This window comes from Capricornis sumatraensis, chromosome 20 (genome assembly GCF_032405125.1).
Source record: "Capricornis sumatraensis isolate serow.1 chromosome 20, serow.2, whole genome shotgun sequence".
NCBI lineage: Eukaryota > Metazoa > Chordata > Mammalia > Artiodactyla > Bovidae > Capricornis > Capricornis sumatraensis.
The window spans coordinates 57,731,300-57,754,866 of NC_091088.1; the positions used below are offsets into that span (position 1 = coordinate 57,731,300).

General features: G+C 46.6%; 1 protein-coding gene across 1 annotated transcript; it reads left to right on the forward strand.

Annotated features, from left to right (window-relative positions):
- Positions 1-14,751: 14,751 nt before the first annotated feature.
- IGSF23 (immunoglobulin superfamily member 23) lies at positions 14,752-23,276 on the forward strand. The gene is given in 5 exon segments (XM_068993089.1): positions 14,752-14,815; positions 17,309-17,650; positions 20,670-20,939; positions 22,993-23,146; positions 23,243-23,276. Coding segments are annotated over 5 exon segments (864 nt in total).
- Positions 23,277-23,567: the final 291 nt, after the last annotated feature.

The following is a 23,567-nucleotide window of genomic DNA, read 5'->3' on the forward strand; positions in this document are numbered from 1 at the left end:
GAGAAAGATATCCTGGAATTTCATTCTTTGAAAGCAAAGTCATAAAAACACTAAGCTAACATGTTAATTTTATATTAAATGTATAAATATATTCAGCTTATGCCTCTGTAAGGAGAGGCACCTCAAAACAAGGTTTGCACATGATGTTCCACACATATATTCTTGTGTATTTATTGAAAAAAATCTGCGTGTAAGTGGACCCATGCAGCTCAAAACTGTGTCATTCAAGGGTTAACTGTACTCGGCAGTAAAAAGGAACAAAGTAGTGGGACAAGCAACCACGTGGCTGAATTTCAAAAACACGCTGAGTTAAATGACTGCTCAGAATGGACTCAAAAGAAGGCATTCAGTGTAATTCCCTTGATAAGAAATGCTGAGGGAGACAAATCTAATTTTTTTTCCCCTAAAAAAAGGCCAATCAGTGGTTGCCTGGGATGCAGGGATTAACTGCAAAGAGGCACAAAAGAATCTTTTGGAGTCACAAACATGTTTTGTATCTTGACTGTAGTGGCGGTTGTACGTGCGTGCTAAGTCGCTTCAGTCATGTCTGACTCTTTGTGACCCTATGGACAGTAGCTCGCCAGGCTCCTCTGTCCAAGGGATTCTCCAGGCAAGAATATTGGAGGGGGCTGCCATGCCCTCTTCCAGGGGATCTTCCCAACTTAGGGATCAAACCCGTGTTTCTTATGTCTCCTGCATTGGCAGGCAGGTTCTTTACAACCAGCACCACCTGGGAAGCCCAGTGGTGGTTACATGGATTAAATACATCAAATGTGCACTTGAAAAACAATCAAAGTATAGTTAATTTACAATGTTTTGTTAGTTTCAAGTGTAGAGCAAAATGATTTGAACCTGCACAGATTTTCAAAATCCCCCATGATCTGGTCCTACCATGCTTATTCACAGTTAGCAGCAATCAGTCTCACATAAACCATCTATTCAAAAATCTGGCTTCCTTACCATCATCTTGACTTTCATATCTGTAATTTTGCTTTTTTTTTTTAACTTGACCTGATATGTCTTTCCCTAAAACTTCAAAGTTTGGTACATAGCTTGTCCTCTACAAACCTTCCCTGGCAGTTCCAGTTTATACTGACCTCTTTACAAACTCAATTGTTCCCGCATTAGAATCAGGTGTGGACCTTCTGCCCACCCCTGTGAGACACTGACTTGGTGGCTCTCATATGGAGCCTGAGGATCTGTATGTTCACAGAGCTGTACTAATGATTCTGATATATACACAGGAATGCAAAGTACCTCGCTGGCATGTAATATGCCTCCTGTACCAATCAATTAAGCGTGTGTTCAATATTTCCTCCATTGCCTGGGGGCCCTGGGGATACACAGACAGAGCAGCATCCTTATGTTAGGTAGCACAGAGTCTAGCTGTGGCGTTCCCTCAAATAAATGTGATGGGAACTATGAAGGAGGTACGGGTCCAGTGCTTTGGGAGCAGAATGGTAAATGGTTACCAAAGGGACCATGGAGGAAGTTGAGGTGGTCCTAGAAGAACAGTTGGATTTTGTTGTTGTTTAGTCTCTAAGTCACGTTTGACTCTTTGCAAACCCATGGTCTGTAGCCCACTGGGCCCCATTGTCCACAGGATTTCCCAGGCAAGAATACTGGAGAGGATTGCCATTTCCTTCTCCAGGGGATCTTTCTGATCCAGAGATCCAGCCCATGTTTTCTGCATTGGCAGGTGGATTCTTTACTCCTGAGCCACCAGGGAAGCCCAGTTGAATTTTATCCACTCTCAAATAATAGGGCTATTTTAGCTGTAGCCACATACAGAGTATACACCTCCAGATACTCTGGTGGAGACTATATGGAGGAAATGACAGAGTCAGGATGGAAATGCTGGTAGAGATTAGAACATGAAAAACATCAAATACCACGCTAAGAACGTCACTGTTTTCGTCCGGACAACTGAAAATAATTTGAGGAAGAAACATCCAACTTAGTTGTTGTTATTGCTTTCTGGCACAGATTCACATGATAGTAATCTCTTTGCGTATGGTGCCCATTCACTTCTATTAAAACTGTGTCAAAAAATTAAAAAAAAATTTTTTTTGAAAAGGGACCTCCCCGGTGGACCAGTGGTTAAGACTCTGCGCTTCCAATTCAGGGGAATGGGTTAGATCTCTGGTTGGGGAACTAAGATCCCACATGCCTCGCTGCATAGTCAGAAACGAAAAAAGAAAAAAATAATAAAAATTTTTACAAATTAAAAAAGGTGTATGACAATCGATTTTGTGTAAGATATACCAAATCAGAGTCTCTCTAAATGTATAAGAATACTACATTCTCATCTAGTTTTTCTTTCACTAATAATTCACAACACCCAAGTTTCAAGTTATAATTTTCAATGATTCTTAAAACAATATATCTTAACTACATCTAGCTTCAGTTACAATTACTAACAAATCCAAATTCACCAGAAGATGACCACCTGAAACCAATTTTATGTACATGGTAGCAAACAGGTGAAAATAAGTATCCTGTTTTTTGTTATTATTTACAATTTTTGCCCACAGCCCTTCTCCTGCCACACCCTGCAGCATGCAGGACCTTATTTCCCTGGCTGTGTCCGACTCTGTGCAACCCCATAGACGGCAGCCCACCAGGCTCCCCCGTCCCTGGGATTCTCCAGGCAAGAACACTGGAGTGGGTTGCCATTTCCTTCTCCAATGCGTGAAAGTGAAAAGTGAAAGGGAAGTCGCTCAGTCGTGTCCGACTCTTAGCGACCCCATGGACTGCAGTCCACCAGGCTCCTCTGTCCATGGGATTTTCCAGGCAAGAGTACTGGAGTGGGGTGCCATTGCCTTCTCCGGACCAGGGATCAAAAACCATGCCCCCTGCAGTGGTAGGTGGAGTTTTAACCACTGGACTACCAGGGAAGTCTTTGTCTTTCTGCTTTTTAAGGTAACTCCTAGAAATTTTAAAAAACATATCTGTGGCATGCAATATATTTCCATTGTTCAGAGCTGCTTCAGACTGCAATGCTACCCACTTCCCAAGGATTGGTACATGGCTCAGTTCAGCTTAAGTCTACATGTAAAAGAGACTGATTTTAAATCGTTGAGGGGGCAGGAGGAGTTTGATAAGCCTTAGGAAATACTGAAACAGTAATAGGTAGCATTTAAACAGACCGTACCATGTGCCAAGCACATGTGCTTATCTATTACCTCACTGAATCCGATGAATCCCGTGGTTTCCGTGAAGAAGCGTAACAAATTGCTGTGTAACAAATTACTCCAAAAACTCATGGCTTTAAAAAAAAAAAAGTTTTTAAGCACAGCTTCTGTGTGTCAGGAATTTAGGAGCGGCTTACCTGGGTAGTTCTGGCTAAGAGTATCTCTCACAAGGTTTCGGTCAAGGTGAGAACCAAAGTAGCAGTCAACTAAAGGTTAAAAGATCTGCTTTCTAGATGGTTCATTCCCTTGGCTGTTGACTGAAGGCCCCAGGTCTCCACCAGGCGGATTTCTCCTGAGGGCTGCTTTGAAGTGTGAGGGAATGCAGCGGGAAGAGCCTGAGACTGGAACGGGTGGAAGGGAGGGCTGTGAACCCGGCTTGGTGAGGCGGCTACCCGCCTCAAAGGTAGCAGGTGTGGGTAGCGGAGGCAGGTGGGGTACCTCCCAGTAGCATCCACTCCTCCCTGTCTCCCTCGCTTGAAGTGACCCCACAGCTGAAACCTGACCACCGTGGCCCCTGCCCTCTGTGAGGAATTAAGGACAGGAACCCGCCAAAAAAAAGAGTCCTGATTGGTTAACAGCTGAACCAATCATAATGTTCCTATCCCCAGCAATAGACACGTGACCTGGTACCACGTGAGATGACGTCTTCTGGGGGGTGCTGATGGGAAAGATGTTATTGTGTCTTAAAGAGAGCTAGTCACCTGGGGTCCTTTTTTCTGCCTTTGAAAGTTGTTGGCCCACGTAGTGACTATCCTGGACTGTGAAGGGATCTGGCCTCAGAGTTCAACCTGCTGAGCGCAGTGAAGGAAGACGCAGAACTTGGGTCTTCGGTGTTATCACCGAGCTGCTAGGTTAACCAACCCAGAGCTGCTCTATCCTTGGAATCCGGCTACATAGGATAATACATGTCAGATTTTAAAATCTTTTTGCGTTGGGTTATCCTTTTTTTTTTGCAACCAAAAGCAACCAAACATATTTTGGAGGCTGATTTTCTCACCTGATCATAGTCCCCACTCAATAAAGCATGATGTGAGGTGAGGCGCAGGGACATAGGCAGCAAGAAGGAACGTCTATTAAAAGGTTTTAAAATGTGAGCTGAACGTTAAGGGGAAGAGCCCCAGTTCCGTTCAGTTCAGTTGCTCAGCGGTGTCCGACTCTTTGCGACCCCATGAATCGCAGCACACCAGGCCTCCCTGTCCATCAGCATCTCCCGGAGTTCACTCAGACTCAAGTCCATCGAGTCCGTGATGCCATCCAGCCATCTCATCCTCGGTTGTCCCCTTCTCCTCCTGCCCCCAATCCCTCCCAGCATCAGAGTCTTTTCCAATGAGTCAACTCTTCGCATGAGGTGGCCAAAGTACTGGAGTTTCAGCTTTAGCATCATTCCTTCCAAAGAAATCCCAGGGTTGATCTCCTTCAGAATGGACTGGTTGGATTTCCTTGCAGTCCAAGGGACTCTCCAGAGTCTTCTCCAGCACCACAGTTCAAAAGCATCAGTTCTTCGGCACTCAGCCTTCTTCACAGTCCAACTCTCACATCCATACATGACCACAGGAAAAACCATAGCCTTGGCTAGACGGACCTTAGTCGGCAAAGTAATGTCTCTGCTTTTGAATATGCTATCTAGGTTGGTCATAACTTTTCTTCCAAGGAGTAAGCGTCTTTTAATTTCATGGTTGCAGTCACCATCTGCAGTGATTCTGGAGCCCAAAATAATAAAGTCTGACACCGTTTCCACTGTTTCCCTATCTATTTCCCATGAACCACCCACCCACATAAGACTTGAAGACTGCACTTGTCACCACTGTGGAGTTCTTAACTTTGCAAGAAAACAACAGTTTTTCAAATGCAGCTCTCTGAGAAGTGAGGCGATTGTGCGAGGTAGATTCCACCCCCCCCCCAATAATTGGGATATCTGAATGTCACCATTAACCTCCAAATGGGATACAGCTTCAAAGCAACAGGTTATTTATGGGACTTCCCTGGTGTCCAGTGGCTAGGACTCTGTGTTCCCAATGCCAGGGGCTCAGGTTTCATCCCTGGTCAGGGAACTAGATCCCACAGGCCAAAACTAAAGATCAGCATGCCTCAGTGAAGACTGTAGATCCTGTGTGCTGCAACGAAGACCTGGCGCAGCCAAACAAATTTTAAAAAGAGAGAGAGTATCGCCTTCATACTCAAAACATTAAAAATAAAGAGACAGAACCTGAGTCCAAAAGACTGGTTTGGGTTCACAACCATCCTGGGACCCCTCAGACTACAATTTTTACTTTTGTCTCTAACTTCTTCTTTTTAATGGATGCAAACTATTGCACGCCTCATGTTCTATTTGGTAATAATCATATTAATCCCATTTGCCTTTACATTGTAACTTTTGACCATATTGAGACTGCTTCTTTGTTTTCTTAACACTGAAAAAAAAAAAAGCGTGATTGCAAGACTGCCTTGAAACTCTAGGCTGTTTTAACTGGTAACAGAAATCTCAGCAACAATCTCTCTTCTACAGCTTCGGAAAAGCAGAGACTTTGGCTCGTGAAATCCTCTTTGTACATGTATTTTGAATAAAGGAGTCTTATAAGAAACCCAGACTTCAAAAGCTGATGTTGCTTCATCATTTGAAAGCCCCCATTAACCTGCTGTATTAGTTTGCTAGGGCTGCCTTAATAAAATACTACAGGTTAGGTGGCTTAAATAAAATCACTCAATTCTGAAGGAAAAGCTCTGAAATTGAAAGTCACTCGGTTGTGTCTGACCCTTTGTGACCCCATGGACTATACAGTCCATGGAATTCTCCAGGCCAGAATTCTGGAGTACCCTTTCCTTTCTCCTTTTCCCTTTCCCTTCTCTTGAGAAGGGGAGCTTCCAAACCCACGGATTGAACCCAAGTCTCCCACATTGCGGGAACATTCTTTACCAGCTGAGCCACAAGGGAAGCCCAAGAATACTGGAGTGGGTAGCCTATCCCTTCTCCAGCGGACCTTCCCGACCCAGGAATCAGACCAGGGTCTCCGGCATTGCAGGCAGATTCTTTACCAACTGAACTACCAGGGAAGCCCCCCTGGAGGAAATCAACCCTGGATATTCATTGAAAGGACTGATGCTGAAGCTGAAGCTCCAATACTTTGGCCACCTGATGCAAAGAGCCAACTCATTGGAAAAGACCCTGGTGCCAAGAAAGATTGAAGGCAAAACGAGAAGGGGGTGGCAGAGAATGAGACGGTTAGATAGCATCACTGACTCAATGGACATGAATTTAAGCAAACTCCAGGAGACAGTGAAGGACAGGGAAGCCTGATGTGCTGCAGTCCATGGGGTCACAGAGTCGGACATGACTTAATGACTGAACAACAACAATGAGATGCCTTAAACAACAGAAAAAACGTTCTCATACTTCCAGCAGTCCAAGGTCAAGGTGCTAGCAGATTTGGTTTCTCCTAAGCTCTCTCTTTTTGACTTGCAGATGGGTGACCTCTTACTGTGTCCTCAGATGACTTTTTCCCTGCATGCATGCCCATCCCTGGTGTCTTTTCTTATGAGATCACTGGGCGTGTTGGGTTAGTTTAATGAGGTTAAGTTTAATGAGGCTAAACTTAACCTCATTAAACTAAATTACCCCTTTAAAGAACTGTCTCCAATACAGTCACATGAGGGTTTAGGGCTTCAACATATGTATTTTGGAGGACACAATTTAGTTGCTAATACGTCCCAAATCTGGACTGGCTGTTTTAATAATAACCTGTTGCCCCTGATAATAATATCTACATTGATACTCCCTTTTCCTGAAAAATGCCAAGATCAGTTTTCATTGTTGCTTCTTTCTTCTTCTACCCTCATGGAGCGAAGAAGAACACTCATGATTCTGCTAGATCCTTTATTGAAACAAATAGTGTTGTGTCACCCAAATTAATGTTTACCTCCTATTGCTATGGGCTGTGACTTAAAAGAGGAAGGTGAGAAAGTTGCTTTCACTTAGGAGATAATATTGCCCTTGTGTTTTCTATATGTTGGGAAGGTAGATGATCTGGTGCTATGACATTCTTGTGTGTATGATCTGACTTAAGAGTGGATTGACTTTTTAAATAAATTTATTGATTGACTGATTTTTGGCTGGGCTGGGTCTTCATTGCTGTATATAGGCTTTCTCTAGTTGCAGCAAGAAGGATCTACTCTCTCGCTGCAAAGCACGGGCTTCCATTGCGGTGATATCTCTTGTTGCAGAGCATGGGCTCTAGAGCACAAGCTCAATAGTTGTGAGGCAAACGGTTAGTTGCCCCTTGGCATATTGGATCTTCCCAGACCAAGGATTGAACCCGTATCCCCTGAATTGGCAGGCAGGTTCTTAACCACAAGACCACCAAGGAAGCCCTGGATTAACTTAAATTGGCTGAAAGGGACAGACCCACACCTACTGATATTACAGGTTTAGTTCCAGGCCATTACAATAAAGTGAATATCACAGTAAAGCAAGCCACAGGAACTTCTTGGTTTCCCAGTTCAGATAAAAGTTATGTTTACACCATACTGGGGTCTATCAAGTGGGCAACAGCATTATGTCTAAAAAAATGCACATACCTTAATTTAAAAATACTTTATTGCTAAAAAACGCTAACCATCATCTGAGCCTTCAGCCAGCTGCAGTAACAACATCAAAGATCACCGATCAAGGCCACTATAACAAATACAGTAATAATGAGAAAGTTTGAGAAATTGTGAGAATTACCAAAATTTGACACAGAGACATGAAGTGAAAAAATGCTGTTGGGAAAATGGCACCAATCACCTTGTTCAACACATGGTTGCCACAAACCTTCAGTTTGTATAAAACATAAATCTCTGCGAAGCACAATGAAACTAGTAGGTCTGTACTGGCCCCAGAACCACATCATACTTGCTGAATTCACAAAGAGCCTCTCAAAAGACACAAAGCCAGTCTGTCCATGACTGGCTTTACAAAAATCCATAGCAGAAGCATCATGAGCAAAGCTTGCATTTCACTTTCATTTTCCAAATCTCATGCAAGTATGTCATATTGGTAGAAGCCTGGCTTCATGGGAAGTAAGGAAATATAGCTTCCCACCCTCTGTGGTACTGGAAGGTATTCTAGATGGGGAAAGTCTCAGATGGTGAGCAAAGAAATGCAATAATCTAAAACCCCTGGGACATTTTCTCTTCAGCTTCCTACATCCAAGGGGAACTCCACTGCTGATCTGTCCCCTGCGTAAGTAAGGCCTGCTTTGCAGAAGAAAGTCCAGATAATCTCTGGTTTCTTTACACCCATTTTTCTACCAGCAACTGGGTGGAGATTGAAGATCTCAGTGAATATCACCCTTTGTCCTGATCTGCAGGTAGTAACAATTGAGAGAGAAAAAGAGATGCAGGGGTGTGTAAGAGAGAGGATAACATGATGGTTTTATTACCTGAACTATAAGCAACAGCAGGGAACGTGGCCGAGTCCTATGGCCCAATGGGTTTACCATCACCTTCCCCTCCTTTCTGCTGCCCCCAAACTGAACAGCTTAAAATTTGGCTGCATGTGAGATATTCAAAATAATGATAGCTTGCATTACACAGAAATGTTGTTTCTCTCTCCTGCCACAGTCCAAGTTGGTGTGCAGCTCTGCTCTGTGAAGGTGCCAAGGGTTCTTTGATACTGTGATACTTACCCCCTTGGCCCAGGATGCCAGCTCACGATGTCCCCACTCTAGCCTGAAGAAAGGGAAAATGAGAAAGGGAGGCCCTCTTCCTTTAAGTTCAGTTCAGTCGCTCAGTCATGTCCAACTCTTTGCAACCCCATGAACCGCAGCACACCAGGCCTCCCTGTCCGTCACTATCTCCCAGAGTCTACCCAAACCCGTGTCCATCGAGTCGAGGATGCCATCCAACCATCTCATCCTCTGTCATCCCATTCTCCTCCTGCCCTCAATCTTTCCCAGCAGCAGGGTCTTTTCAAATGAGTCAGCGCTCTGCATCAGGTGGCCAAAGTACTGGAGTTTCAGCTTCAAGATCAGTCCTACCAATGAACACCCAGGACTGATCTCCTTTAGGATGGACTGGTTGGATCTCCTTGCAGTCCAAGCGACTCTCAAGCGTCTTCTCCAACACCACACAGCTCAAAAGCATCAATTCTTCAGTGCTCAGCATTCTTTATAGTCCAACTCTCCCATCCATACACGACCATGACCTCCACCTCTGCTCACATCTCATGGACCAGAATCTGGTTACATGACTGCACCTGCTGTAAGAGAGGCTGGGAAATGTAGTCCTTATTCCAAACAATTAAGGGCCCCGCTAAAGTTTCTTTAACTATGAAAGAGGCAGCTAATAGATCAGGGATGGGGGCACCACTAGTTTCTCTTCCTTGTAAACTTACCTTCCACAGGCCCTACAATCATGTGACAGGAGGCAACAGACCAAAATGCGCAGATTCAAAGCAAGAGGAGCACAGAGTAGGACAGAAACCAGAGTCACCTGAGCCTGACTCCAATCCCGCCCTCCTGACTGGCGTGCTGGTGGCCTTTTCTTTTTTAAAGTGTTTATTTATTTATTTTTATGCGTTGGCCGCACAGCATGTGGGATCTTAGTTCCCCAACCAAGGATTAAACCCTTGCCTCCTGCACTGGAAGCACCAAGTCTTAACTACTGGACCACCAGGGAAGTCCCACTATTGGCTTTTTAGGTGAGACAAATCTCTGGTATATGGGACAGTCCCATCTGTTACTGCCGGATCTTTACAGCAATAAATGTCAACGCTATTTCATCCTCAGGCCTGTGACAACCAAAATGTAGGGAGATATTTCCAAAACCCCTGGAAGGGGCTGTGGCTGCCTCTGAGGAATGGCAGGACATCCTTCCATGGAAATGTGAAACATGTGGGATGAGGTTTGCCCCATCCACACTTAGCCCCTGGCGGGACAGGGAGTTCTTTTGGCCTTCAAGGTGCATTTCACAATTCTGTCCAGAACGGCACCACCTTGCTATTTGTCCTGTTATTAACAAAATGATGCTTTGGACTTCCCTGCTGGTCCAGTGGTTAGGAATCTGCCTGCCAATGCAGGGGACACAGGTTCAATCCCTGGACAAGGAAAATCCCACATGCCAGGGAGCAATTAAGCCAGTGTGCCACAACTACTGAGGCCCATGCACATTACAGCCCGTGCTCTGCAAAAAGAGAAACCACTGCAACGAGAAGCCCACTCACTGTAACTAGAGAAAGTCCGAGTGCAGCAACAAATACCCAGTGCAACCAAAATTAAATAAATAGTTTTAAAACGATGCTTTACTGCTCCCCTCCGATGCACCATCACACACACACACACACACACACACACACACACACACACACACACAAAGAAATAAATGATGCTGCAAGTATTCAAGGAGCCAAGGAGACAGGATCTGACCTGTGCCTCAGGGAATTGTCTGAGGGCAGGAGGAAGGAAGTGAGGCTGGTCTGGGGTGACTGTGACTTACATGTGTGTGACCTTGAACAATTTATTTAACCTCAACCATGTATCTCTGTTTCCTCATATGAAAATATGAAAAACAATAATATCTACCACTTAGGGATGTTAGAAGGCCCAAATGAGTTTAAAAAAAATATTTATTGGAGTATAGTTGATTTACCATGTTGTGTTTGTTTCCCAAATGACATTAAAAGATTGTTGTATATAATGTTAAGATCACAAACTCTGGAAACTGGCACCTGGGTCTGCCCAGCCATCCACCAACTGTGTAACCTTAGATAAGTCACTTACCCTCTCTGTGCCTTCTTTCCTCCTCTGTAATAGGGAATGGCAGCACTTGCCTCAGAGGGCTGTTGAAAGGATAACTGAGCTAACAGATGTCAAGTGTTTACAGCAGTGCCCCAGAGTTGAGTTCTCTGTAAATGTTAGCAATTGCTATGTCAGGATTATGTCCTCCAAGTGGGACTCATGTCTGTTTGATTGTTTCCATTAAACTCTACATTGTATTCTAATTTCACCAATTTTTCCATTAAAGTCCTCTGTTTCAGGATGCTGTCCGGATTACCATATCACATGTTGTTTCCATGCTCCTGGGTTTCCTTTGTGGCAGTTTCTTAGTCTTACCCTGTTTTTCATGGTTGTGAAAGTTTTAAGGGATACTGGTCAGATATTTTGTAGAACGTCTCTCAGTTTGGCTTGGTCTGAGTTTTTCTCATACTTAGACTGGGGTTATAGGTTTGGAGGGAGGGGAGAAATACCATAGAGATGAAGTGCCCTTCTTATCACATCATCTGAGGAGCTACGTAATACTCACATGACATCACTAGGGATGGTAGCCTAAGCTATCTGACTCTAATGAAAGAGAAGTAACTTATTAGATATTACATCTCCCATTTGCATTCTTTCTTCCTATTTGAGTATTCAGTCCCTTCCCCAAGTTAACTACAGACTTGATAATGGTTTGTTATGATTTCTACATATGTAATTTTGCTATTTATTGGAATATAAGCAAGGGTTTATTTTCGACTGTAAAGACAAGCTATGTACATGATTGCTCCTGGCTCTCTTCTGGTTAAAAAAAAATTTTTTTTTTTAATTGTGGTTGCAAAAAACACCTCATGATACAAAATTTTAAGATACAGTTAATTTTATTTTTGAGGTACAGATCAGAAATGTAAAGTATCTTCACATCATGAAGCGACAGACTGGGGCTCGTATTCTTTTGGTGACGAACCAAAATATTTACACCAGTTATGTGGAAAAATATGTTTTATATTCATCATTATGCTTTAATTTTCATCTGCATTAATATAAGTTGCATATTAGAATATAATTTTGTGAATATTAGTGTTTAAAAACTGAGTTGAGCTTATTTTAGTTGAGTTGTTTTAAGGAAAACTATTAAGTAAATAAGTTAAAATGTATGTGGGTGTGCATATGGGAGGTATTATGATGTGGTAAGAGAAAGGCTGAGGTTTGTGAAACACTGACTTGCTAAATCCTCTTCCTCCCCCAAGGTCAGTTTAACCATCTGCTTCACAGGGCACTTCCCCTACCATCCTCAGTCTCTGCTGGATCCCAAATCATATGGTCTCAAAACTCTATTTTTCACTTTTTCTTTCAATCAACTTTCTTTTGGAGACAAGCAACTGAATCCCAAGTCAAACTGGTCTGGGAAGATCAATGGAAATACATAGACGCACGAAATCTAAAATGTGAAGTCAACATTAGGACCAGCTTCAGGCACAGCTAGATCTAGGCGTTTAAACGATATCCCCTGAAATTTCTGTTCACTTTGGCTTTGCTTCCCTGTGTGTCGGCCTCATTCCTTTACAGCCTCTCTCAAGGTAGAAAGAGGGCCCCGAGCAGCTCCACGTTTAGATCCCTTCTGCTTAGCAAGCCCAGGAGAAAGCAGTCCTATATTTCCCAGAATTCCAGTAAAAGTCCTCATTTTGCTCCTCCTTGGCCTGCTTTGGGTATGTGCCCAAATCTCAAGAAATTACCAAGGCTTGAGGCTAAAATGCTCTGATCGGTTAAGCTTGGATCACAAGTCCAGCCCTTACTCAGACACTGTGGTTGAAGGGTATAAAATGCTCTGATCGGTCAGGCCTGAGCTCCTCGGCTCCCTGGAACCAAGAGGAAGTTTGTTTCTCAAACGAAGCTCCACTTGTTGTCACCTGGGTAAAAGAATGTGAACACTGGTGGAGCAGAAACCACGAGTTCTCATCCATAGACGGTTATTAACCTTACTGCAAATATTTGTTTATTACCCATCCCTGGTCTCCTGGCCTGGCTAGTTGCCCTAGCAGAGGCCTTCAGAAAAATCATAAAAAAGGCAGTATGGCTAGTACCAGTAAAGACATAACCCTGTCACTTGATGATGACTACTTTTAGAGATTCAAGGGGGAGACTTTGTCCCAGGGTAGAGTAGAACCTAGACATCTCTGGGAGAGAAAAATAGGAACTTCTGAGTCAGATATGAGTTCAAATTCCAACACTCCCATTATTTCATTATTTCCAACACTCATTCTTTCATGCATTCACTAAAGGAAATTTATTGGGCATCCAGGAGAAGGAAATGGCAACCCACTCCAGCGTTCTTGCCTGGAGAATCCCAGGGACGGGGAAGCCTGGTGTGCTGCCTTCTATGGGGTCGCACAGAGTCTGACACGACTGAAGCTACTTAGCAGCAGCAGCAGCATGATGTGCCAGGTATTAGACCTGCTCTAGACCCTGGGACATAGTCATGAGCCAAACATGACTGAAGGGCTCCTCTTGGATCTGACATTCTAGCCAGGGAGGTAGATGTGGGGGATGAGACAAATAATAAACAAATAAACAAAAAAAGAAATGATTTCAGATCGTATAATGGTAGACATTATAAAGAAAATAAAGCAGTGTATCTTGCTAGCAAGAAGCAGGAGGGGGCTGCTGTACGTCAGTAGGTAAACGTTTAGGGAAGACCTTTGTGGGGCATTACTATTTGAATTGATATTTGACTTGAGATTAAAATGATGAGATGATTATTATTCTCGTCTCAGCCAGTCATGAGATGATTCATGAAAGCCTCCAAGGAGGAGTAGCAGGGCTAAGGCCCTGAGGTGGCTCACTCCAAGAACTGACAAAAGCCATTATGAAGAGCTGTGTGGCATTGCATGAATTTCTTAGCCTCTGTGAACCCTGGAAAATGAGGATGTTCATACCAACCCCTCAAGGTACTATGAGGAGCCAACCAGAAAACAATTGTAAACGGCAGTAACTGGCACCTAATGGGTGCTCAGTAAATCCAAGATATTATTCGGGCAGTATTATTATTAACTTGAGAAGGAAAGACTAGGCCTCCTGAAGAGTCAAAAGGATGAGAGAATGAAGCTTTGATGGCTTCTCCTTCTAGAATCCAACATTTAGGATATATAATATGAGCACAGCCGTGAGAAAGGGCTCTTGATCGTGACTCGAGAACATTCAAGACACCAATAATAATTATTATAATTAGCATTATTGTAATAGCCACGGCCATTTTTTGAGTACCTAAGACATGCCAGACACTCTGTTGAGCACCTGATTTCTGTATGCATGGGCCCCTCTGATCCTAGAGAAGGCACTCTCAACACCCTCATTTTACAGAGGCTCAGAGTTAACAGTCTGAAGGTCTAGAGCAGTCAGGAGGCCAGCACGAGGCCCAGCTCCCCGCCTACCTGATGACCTTCGGCCCGTCGTCGCCTCTGATGTGGGGTTCCAGGGACAGTTCTCTCCTAGTTCTCCATCTTCACCGTTCTCTCGGCCCAGAGGGGCTGGGAGGGGGAGCCGGAGAGAGAGGCGAGCTCAACTCCAGAGCCTCTTCTCCGAAGACCCTTCCCCAGCCTGCTCCCCCGCCCCGCCCCCCACTGCCACGGACCCAGGGCCTAGAGAGGAGACTTCCCAGCTCATGACTGGAGACCAAGGCAGGGCACCGTGGGGGTGTGGCCAGGGAATGGGCGGGGCCTTGCGGGGCGGGGCCAAGGTTGTGTACTTCACTGTGTGGTCTAGGATACCCCACTCCAGAAGGGCGGCCTCTCGTGCGCAGCTGCCTACGCTGCAGGACAGAACGCGGCATGAGGTGGCCTCTGGGCACCAGCTGCAGCTACAGCTCCGCCTGGACAAGGCTGCTTCTAACAGGTGCGTGAGAGACAAGGGCTACACTCACGGGTTGCGGACAAAGAGGAGACATCCCTGGGGAGGAAGAGAGTCTTTATCCAAATCAGAGACTCCCCTACTCTTGAGTTCTGATTCTGGTCATGTTACAGCCCACGCAGCATGGGCAACCGACGCACAAGAGCTCTTGAAATCCCCAAGAGGCCCGTGTGATTGACACCTTTTACAAAGGAGTAAAGTGAAGCTCAGATCGGGGTGGGGCCACTTGCTCAAGAGCAGGCGACTGGCAAAGGCAAAATAAGAATTCAGTACCCCCATGCCAGCCCCTTTCCACCAGAGCACCCTGTCTGACCCTAGCTATCCATATCTAATAATAATTTTTCAATAGCAATGAAAGTAGTACAACAATTATAATAAAAAGAGGCCATTGTGACTGAGTACTTCTACATGTCAGACTCTTCATGTAGTAACATTTAATTCTTAACCCCAGGAGGCTAGAGCTACATGAGCCCCATTTCATAGAGCGGGAAACTGAGACACAGAGAGGTTATGGGTCCTCCCCAGGCCACACAGCTTGAAAGTAACAGAAGAAGGACTTGACCCCAGATGGTCTGGCCACCAAGACCATACTTTCCAGAAACCACCCACATTTACCTCTTGGAGAGTAAATGAATTGCTTCTTTTTCCAGGCCTTAAAAAGTCCAGTTCTGTGTAATTTCAAAACTTCAGCCACCGTTGAGAACTTCACTTCGGCCCCAGCTTGGACCTGGGTCAGGCTACAGTGAGGATGTAGTGGGATGTGGTGGGCCTGTCCTTCCTCCCCACCCAGAGGTGAGGTCTGTGCCCACACCCTCCACCCCCCCCCCCCAAGGCCATGGGCAGAGGAGAGGAAGGCAAGGAGGGCACAGGAAGGTTTCAACTTGACTGCTGTAGTGGTAAGGTGGGGACATGGCCTTCTGTGTGGCTGAGGCATGATGGTGAGATCTTCCTGGGTGGGAAATCTACCCGGCAAGTCGTCTGCAATGGGGCTTTTTGCCAGGACAGGCTCCAGAGATGCCCCCATTCGGAGCTCTGACTGGCTCCTTCAGCGGCATTCACACTGGCTTATGTAGACATCTCTGTTGTTCCATCAAACGCAGGAGGTATGGACCACATCCATCCTGCCCACTCCGCCTCCATCTGATACCTGAAGACTTACAGGTCTAAGCTCCCACAGACTCCATGGCACACATCTCCAGCTCTCCAAGAGGTTCCCTTGGAGCCCCCCTCATTTAGCAGGAGGTGGAGGAAAGTCCCAGCCCCAGCAGGGATCTCCAGTCCCCCAGAAAACCTCACTCTGCGCCATCTCCTCTTCTCTGTGAGCTCTCAGCCTCCTCTCTTGGCAGGGGTAAAGTGGCTGGTGCTGGCAGAACTGGTGATGGGTAACCCCTGTTAGCTGGGCTTCCTCGGTGGCTCAGATGGCAAAGAATCTGCCTGCAATGCAGGTGGACCCAGGTTCAGTCCCTGGGTTGGGAAGATCCCCTGGAGAAAGGAATGGCAACCCACTCCAGTATTCTTGTTTGGAGAATTCCATGGACAGGGGAGTTTGGCAAACTACAGTCCTTGGGGTCGCAAAGAGTCAGACATGACTGAGTGACTAATTCAACAAAAACCCCTGTTAGCTAGACCTCAGTTGGGAACGGGGAGTTCTTGGTGTCTGTTGTTTTGTTCTCAGCCTCTGGAACCTTTGGGGAGATTCTGAGACAATGGAAGTCAAGTTTAACATTCTGGTGTATTTCTATTTATATATAGTGATTCAGAGAACTGTTCTGGGATCAAACAGGAAAAAACTGAATAGTGACTTTTTCACATTTGATTGAAGGTTAGAAATGAAATAAAATAGCCATGCTCCAGGCAAGTAGGACTTCTGGAATTATCTCTATGGTTCTAGCTCTGAAATTCCATATGTATACACATGGAATTATATATATGTTATATATAGGTTTTATACATATTGTATGTGTGTGTGTATATATATATATAAATTGCATGTACATGCTAAGTTGCTTCAGTTGTGTCCAGCTGTTTGCGACCCCATGGACTGTAGCCCACCAGGCTCCTCTGTCCATGGGATTTTCCAGGCAAGAATCACGGACTCGATGGACGTGAGTCTGAGTGAACTCCAGGAGATGGTGATGAACAGGGAGGCCTGGCGTGCTGCGATTCATGGGGTCGCAAAGAGTCGGACACGACTGAGCGACTGAACTGAACTGAATACTGGAGTGGGTTGCCATACTCTCCTCCAAGGGATCTTCCCAACCCAGTGATCGAACCCTTGTCTCCTGCATTGACAGGCAGATTCTTTACCACTGTGCCACCTGGGAAGCCCCTTTTTATTTATTATTATCACCGTTGTCATATCAGCTCTCCATGGCACACGTTCTCACCAGCAGCAGAAGGGTTGGCGGCTGGGGCAGCATCTTGCCTTTGGTCCCACTGCTCCCTCGCTCTCTCTTCTCCTTCCCACCCTCCTACAAGGCACCCTGCTCACATTCAGTACCTGCTCTGCCTCCTTGGAGCTGCCCTCCTCTGTGTCTCTGGACCCCTTGACTGAAGGAGCCGATGCCCACCTGCCAGTCCCTAGAAGCCTGGATAGGGTTCTCGCCACCTCTTGGTTCCGAGGGCATGAAGTCCGGCCAGAAGCCATGATCTTCTCTCCCGAGGGCCTCCCAGGGCCTGGCCACACTGGCCGGGAGACGCTGGACGCCGAGGGCAGCCTGATCATCAGAAACGTGACGACTCTAGATGCGGGCAGCTACACGGTGGTGCTGGAAACCAGCAGGGGACGCAGGAGTGCGACGGAGCAGATACCGATCAAGGGTAAGATCACCACCTGCCTCCCCCCGCCCCTCCCCCCCAGGGGGCTCAGTGGTAAAGAACCCGCCTACCAATGCAGGAGGCATAAGAGACCGGGTTCGATGCCTCGGTCGGGAAGATCCCCTGGAGGAGGAAATGGCAACCCACTCCAGTATTCGTGCCTGGGAAACCCCATGGACAGAGGGGCCTGGGCAGGCTGCAGTCCATGGGGTCACAACAGTCGGACTTGATTTTGCAACTAAACCACCACCATCGGTCTACTTATCTGTGATCTGAAGGCTAGTTCTTCTAGAATGTGTGCAGATTCTGAAACCCCAGCCACCTGCGTTGAGTCCTTGCTCCTTCACTTCCTAGTCACATCTCTTTGCAAAGTGACTTGCCCTCTGTGTGCTTCAGCACTCTCCTCTGTAAAACAGAATCATGGTAGACCCATCCTTGTAGGAGTGCTATGAGGAACAAACGAATTAATCCACACCAAATACCTAGAACAGTGCCTGGCACCTGTTGCCAAAATCTTGGTTCTCTGTGGGAGATGCCAGGTAAAAATACAGAGACAGGGTTTTGGAGGAAAGAGAAAGAGTCGCTTTATTTCTTTGCCAGGCAGAGTGGGAACACACTTTTTTAACTTTTACTCTATTATAAGAACTGTGTCCCTGCTGGAGGGCCTCGTGAGGAGTTTTATAATCGTTATAATGCGGCTCATGGTCTGGGATACGTGATAAGGATCAAAGTAAGAAAGGTCTTATATTCTTCTTCCTTTTGTAGAGTTTCAAAACAGCCCTAGTTGACATCAGGCGACTCTGTGACTCTGTCTGTCTGTCTCCCAGGGTTATTGGCCCATTATCTTCTTTCTGAAAGGAAGAATGCTATAGGGGGTTGTTACAAGAAGTGTGGGGGAAGGTGAACCCCAGGTGCAGGGTGTAACTCACACAGAGTCTGAGAGTGGTTAAGGAATTAGCTTTGTGAAAGGCAGGCCTTGCTACGTGCACAGTGAGTCAGTGGCAGTTACAGTAAAACTAGGATTGCTTAACTCTTTCAGACCAGTTTATGCTGTGTCCCCAGGCTGTTCACTGGTTCCTTATTTTCCTTCTTTATCAGAAAAGTCTCATTTCTATCTTTGCTGCAACACACAGAGTAATCGAATGTTCGCCGTGAGTATTTCAGGGGACTTGACCTCTTTGAGCCCTTGTTTCCCCATTAAAAGGACGATAACAATGAAATCTACCTTGTAGGGTTGTTGTGAGGATTAAACGAGTAAATCCAGTGGCTTTCAAGTTTTTTAGATCATGACCCTGGATGTTCATATATCTACACATCACAAGTCACTTGTCTTTATAAGTGTCATAAAATAACAATTATTGCTAAGTGTAAGGCATTCTGATACTTTCTTTTACATCTCATTTCACATTTTAAATGCTGATTATTCACCCAATGTGCTCAGTCATGTCTGACTCCTTGGGACCCCAGGGACTGCAGCCCTAAATGCTGATTACAACCTACTAAAACAACCTACTAAATGACTTCACCCAAGCATGGGTCTTACTCGTAATATAACAAGCCAGTATTATAATGAGCTATAGTTAACATGTGTTTAGAATGTTGCTTGGCTCACAGTAAGAGTCCAATCTAGATGGCTATTACATCAATTCTTTTTTTTAAATAATTTTGTTTATTTTTGGCTGTGCTGGGTCTTCACTGCTGTGTGGGGTCTTCTCCAGTTGCATTGAGTGGGGGCTGCTCTCTGGTTGTGGTGTGCGGGCCTCTCCTGCAGTGGCCTCTGTTCCTGCCAAGCCCTAGGTGCATGGGCTTCCGCAGTTGTGTCTCATGGGCTCTAGAGCACACGATCAGTAGTTGTGGCACGGGCGCCTAGTTGCTCTGTGGCATGTGGGATCTTGCCAGACTAGGGATCGAACCTGTGTCTTCTGCAGTGGCAGGCAGATTCTTTACCACTGAGCCACGAGGGAAGCCCCTACATTGATTCTTGTTTCCACACCCCTGGGTTCTTTCTCCTCCTGCACCACTTAGCTGAGGCACCACCTCCTCCAGGAAGACTTCTCTGAGCTCTTTGGCTGGATTGAAGATTTGTTTCACTTTTCATATTGCATTGAATGGTAATCAGCTCCATACAGAGGTCCCCAGCACTCACCATGACATCAGATCCAAATCCCAGCTGTGCCCTGGCCCTAAGACCCCCAGACCTCAGAGTCTTTCACCTGAAAACAAATAAAGAACTATGGTGAGGAGGTGGGGAGGGGAGCTTCCCTGGTGGCTCAGCGGTCAAGAATCCGCTTGCCAGTGCAGGAGATGTGGGTTCCATCCCTGGGTCAGGAAGATCCCCTGGAGAAGGAAATGGCAACTGACTCCAGTATTATTGCCTAGGGAATCCCCTGGATAGAGGAGCCTGGTGAGCTACAGTCCATAGGGTCACAAAGAGTCGGACACGACTTAGTGACTCAAAACCAACAAGAAATGGTGAGGATGATGTATGCTGTCTGTAAGGAGCCCTCCCAGTAGCCAGTGGCCCAGGCCCCAAGCCTTGGAGGACCCCTTGACCACCACCACCCTCACCTACATCCAATCTATCAGCAAATCCTGGGGACTCTACCTGCAAAATAATCCAGAATCCAGCCACTCCTCCAGAAGCTCCTTGGCCTTTACCCTGGTCCAGCTGAGGGCAGGGGACCTGGGGTTTATGTACCAGTCCACACTGGTCACTGTGGAAGGCTCCGTGCCCACTCTCCAGTGCTTCGGCTGCTGCCTCCATGAGCAGAGCAGGCTCTGGCGGCCAGTGAATGCCCTGAAGCCACAGATGCAGTGTTGGCAGTCATACATGCTGAGGACAGCTCAGCTCCATCCAGTGTCTGGATCAACAGTGGGCACAGACCAGGCCCTCCAAACATGTTGATGAATGAATGAATGAGTGAGTGAATGAATGAAGGAATGCCTCTGCGGTGAACAGAGGAAGTGCTTGGCCTCTCTGAGTGGTCTCCACCCATGTGACCTTACCCCCTTGTTTGCACAGCCACCTATGATGGGGTGCAGCTGGTGACATTCCTGGGAAATAGACAAGGTATCCTCCGGAGTGAACTCAACTACTCTGTGATCCTGCAGTGGGCGGCTTTCATCACACCTGAGCCTGTGCTACGGTGGACCTTCAATGGGAGACCTCGTGGAACTGGGGACAGGCTGATTATCCACAGGTTGTCCATGAAGGATCTGGGCACCTACTTATGCTTGGCCGAGAATAGCGAGGGAGTGTAGCTCTCCCAGCCTGTGACTCTCATGCTGCCACGTGAGTCTCCCACCCTGACCCCAGACCCCTGGCCAGTGGCCAGCTTTCCTGATCCCACTGAGCCACTGTCTGTGAGCAGTTCCCTCTGAGACCCTTTATAGTCAAGGTGACATCCCATTCTTTCATCCTCCTGGCAGAGTGGGGATTATTAGTCCATTTTACAGATGAGAAGCTGTGGCCCAAAGACATGAATGCAAATGAAAGCTCAGGCCAGGATCTGGAGCCGGCTGTCTGGGTCCTTCTGGCTCCAGTCACTTTCTACTGTGTGTGTTTGAGAAGTCTCTTTGCCTCTCTGAATCTCAGCACATGCCACAGGAAAAATGAAGGTGGTAATATAACGAGTGGTTCCAAGCACAGGCTTTGGAATTTGAATTCTGGCTCCACTACTTGCTGGCTGTGTGACTCTGGGCCAGTGCCTTGACTTCTCTGTGCTTCAGTTTCCTCAGTATTCTGAGGAATATAAACTGGGAAAGTAATAGTGCCCACCTGCAAAATATAGCTGTGAGCATTCAGTGAGATAAGCAGGTGAACAGCTTAAAAATAAGAGTGCGTAGCACTATGGAACACTAGTGAGTGCTCAGTAAACATGAACGGGTATCATTGCTATGATTAGTACTGTCCCTATTATTATTAATTTTGTGCCTGTTACCAGAGGCAAGAGTGTGTACAGAGGCTCAGACGGCAATCACAAGACGAGCCAGTTATTGGGATTTAAAAAAGTGGTTTGGGAGCCAGTCAAAGGGGAGCTCAGTTCCTGCCCCTGTGCCTTCTTGGCTGGGTGACTTAGGACAAGTGGGGTCCCTTCCCTAGAGCTTCAGTTTCCTCCTGTGTATAACCAATGTGATTGTGTAAACCTCTACAAAATTGCTGGTAAGGAACTGAAATGGTAAACGCTGGAAGCTAGTAGAAAATCAGTGAGCTGGTGCCTTAAATAGCAGCAGTTGCCATGCCTGTTATTTTTAGTATTTCTATTCATAGGGCGGTCAGGAGGCACTGCCTAAAGAAGATGGGGAGGCATGTAGGCAGCAAGGTCCAGAGCCAAGGTCCAGAGCAAGGGAAAGATGGAGAGGGTGGAGAGCCTGGCTCGGCTACGTTCCTAGAGCTGCTTCCTCTCCCCAGCCATGGTTCAGTGGGAGGTTTCAGGATATTGGGAGAAAAAATATAAATCTCGGAGCACCTGGTGACCCTGATACATTCACTGAGAATGACAGTACTTCTAAGACCCCCTTCCCTTGTTCATCAACTCTTCAGGAAATGTTTATTGAGCACCTATTATGTGACTGGCCTATGCTGGGCAGTGCTCAGGACAACTGGTAACAGAGACAGTCCTGGTCCTGCCATCACAGGACTTCCAGTGCAGTAGGGGACAGGCCTGACAAACAGTAATGACCAGAGTGGGCAGGGCTGGGGTGGGGGAACTCAAAGCGCTGTGAGACCCAAGGGCGCACCCAACCCAGCAAGGGAATCAGGGAGGGCTTCCTGGAAGAGGGGACATCTGAGTTGGTACGAGGACACATAGAAATTGTCCAGGCCAGGGGGCAGAAAATGGCATTCCAGGGGCACAGATAAAGGCTTGGAAGTAGGAGAGGGACGTAGAAAGTTAAGTAGAATCCAACAAGGCTTAGTTATAAATGTAGAGGGTAGAGAGAGATGAGACTGGCCAGACGCAGGTCCTTGAAGGCCAAGATGAAGTCCTGGGAAGCCATGGGAAGGTTCTGAGCAGGAGAGGAACAGGGTCAAGTGTGGACCTTACAAAGACCCCTCTGAGGACTTCCCAGGTGGTCCAATGGTTACGATTCTGTCCTTCCAATGCAGGGGGCACAGGTTTGATCCCTGGTCAGGGAACTAAGATCGCACATAAGATGTGGCCAAAATAATTTAAAAACCCTCTGGTTTCTATGTGGTGATGAGATGGGTTGGGGAGAGACAGACGGGAGAGCAGGGAGGAAGCTGGGGTGGAGATGGGGAGGATGGGGGAGGAGGTGGAATGGTGGGGGGCGGGGGGTATGGAGGGAGGGTATCTCCTCCAGTCTCTACCCTTCTTGATTCCCAGAAGCGGACGTGGAACCCACAGAACCTGCACCCATCTCTCGGAACCCCCCGCTCTCCCTGTCGGGAGGATCTGCCATTGCTCTCATCGCGGCCGCATCTGTGGCAGGCTTGGTATTGGTTGGAAGCGTGCTCTTCACCTTCATCCAGAAGCTAAGGTACCTGCCTTCCTTTCTTCCCATCCACTCAGCCTCCACAAGGCACAGAACTCTCTCTGCTTCAAGACTGAAGCCAAACCAACAACCTTATCCCAGGGAGCATGAAGTTCATTCAGAGAGGATGACATAGACCCCCATGTGCCCCAGCCTACTAGTCAGTTCCCAAAGTAGCCCCTGGGAGACAAAGAGACAGGAGAGCGTCCTGGATCTGGGTTCAAATCCCCGTTCTGTCACTTACCCAAAGTGAGGCCATGGCAAGTCACAACCCCGCTCTGGGCCTCAGTTTCAGTTCAGTTCAGTTCAGTTCAGTCACTCAGTTGTGTCCGATTCTTTGTGACCCTATGAACCACACCATGCCAGGCCTCCTGTCCATCACCAACTCCCGGAGTTTACCCAGACTCATGTCCATCGAGTTGGTGAT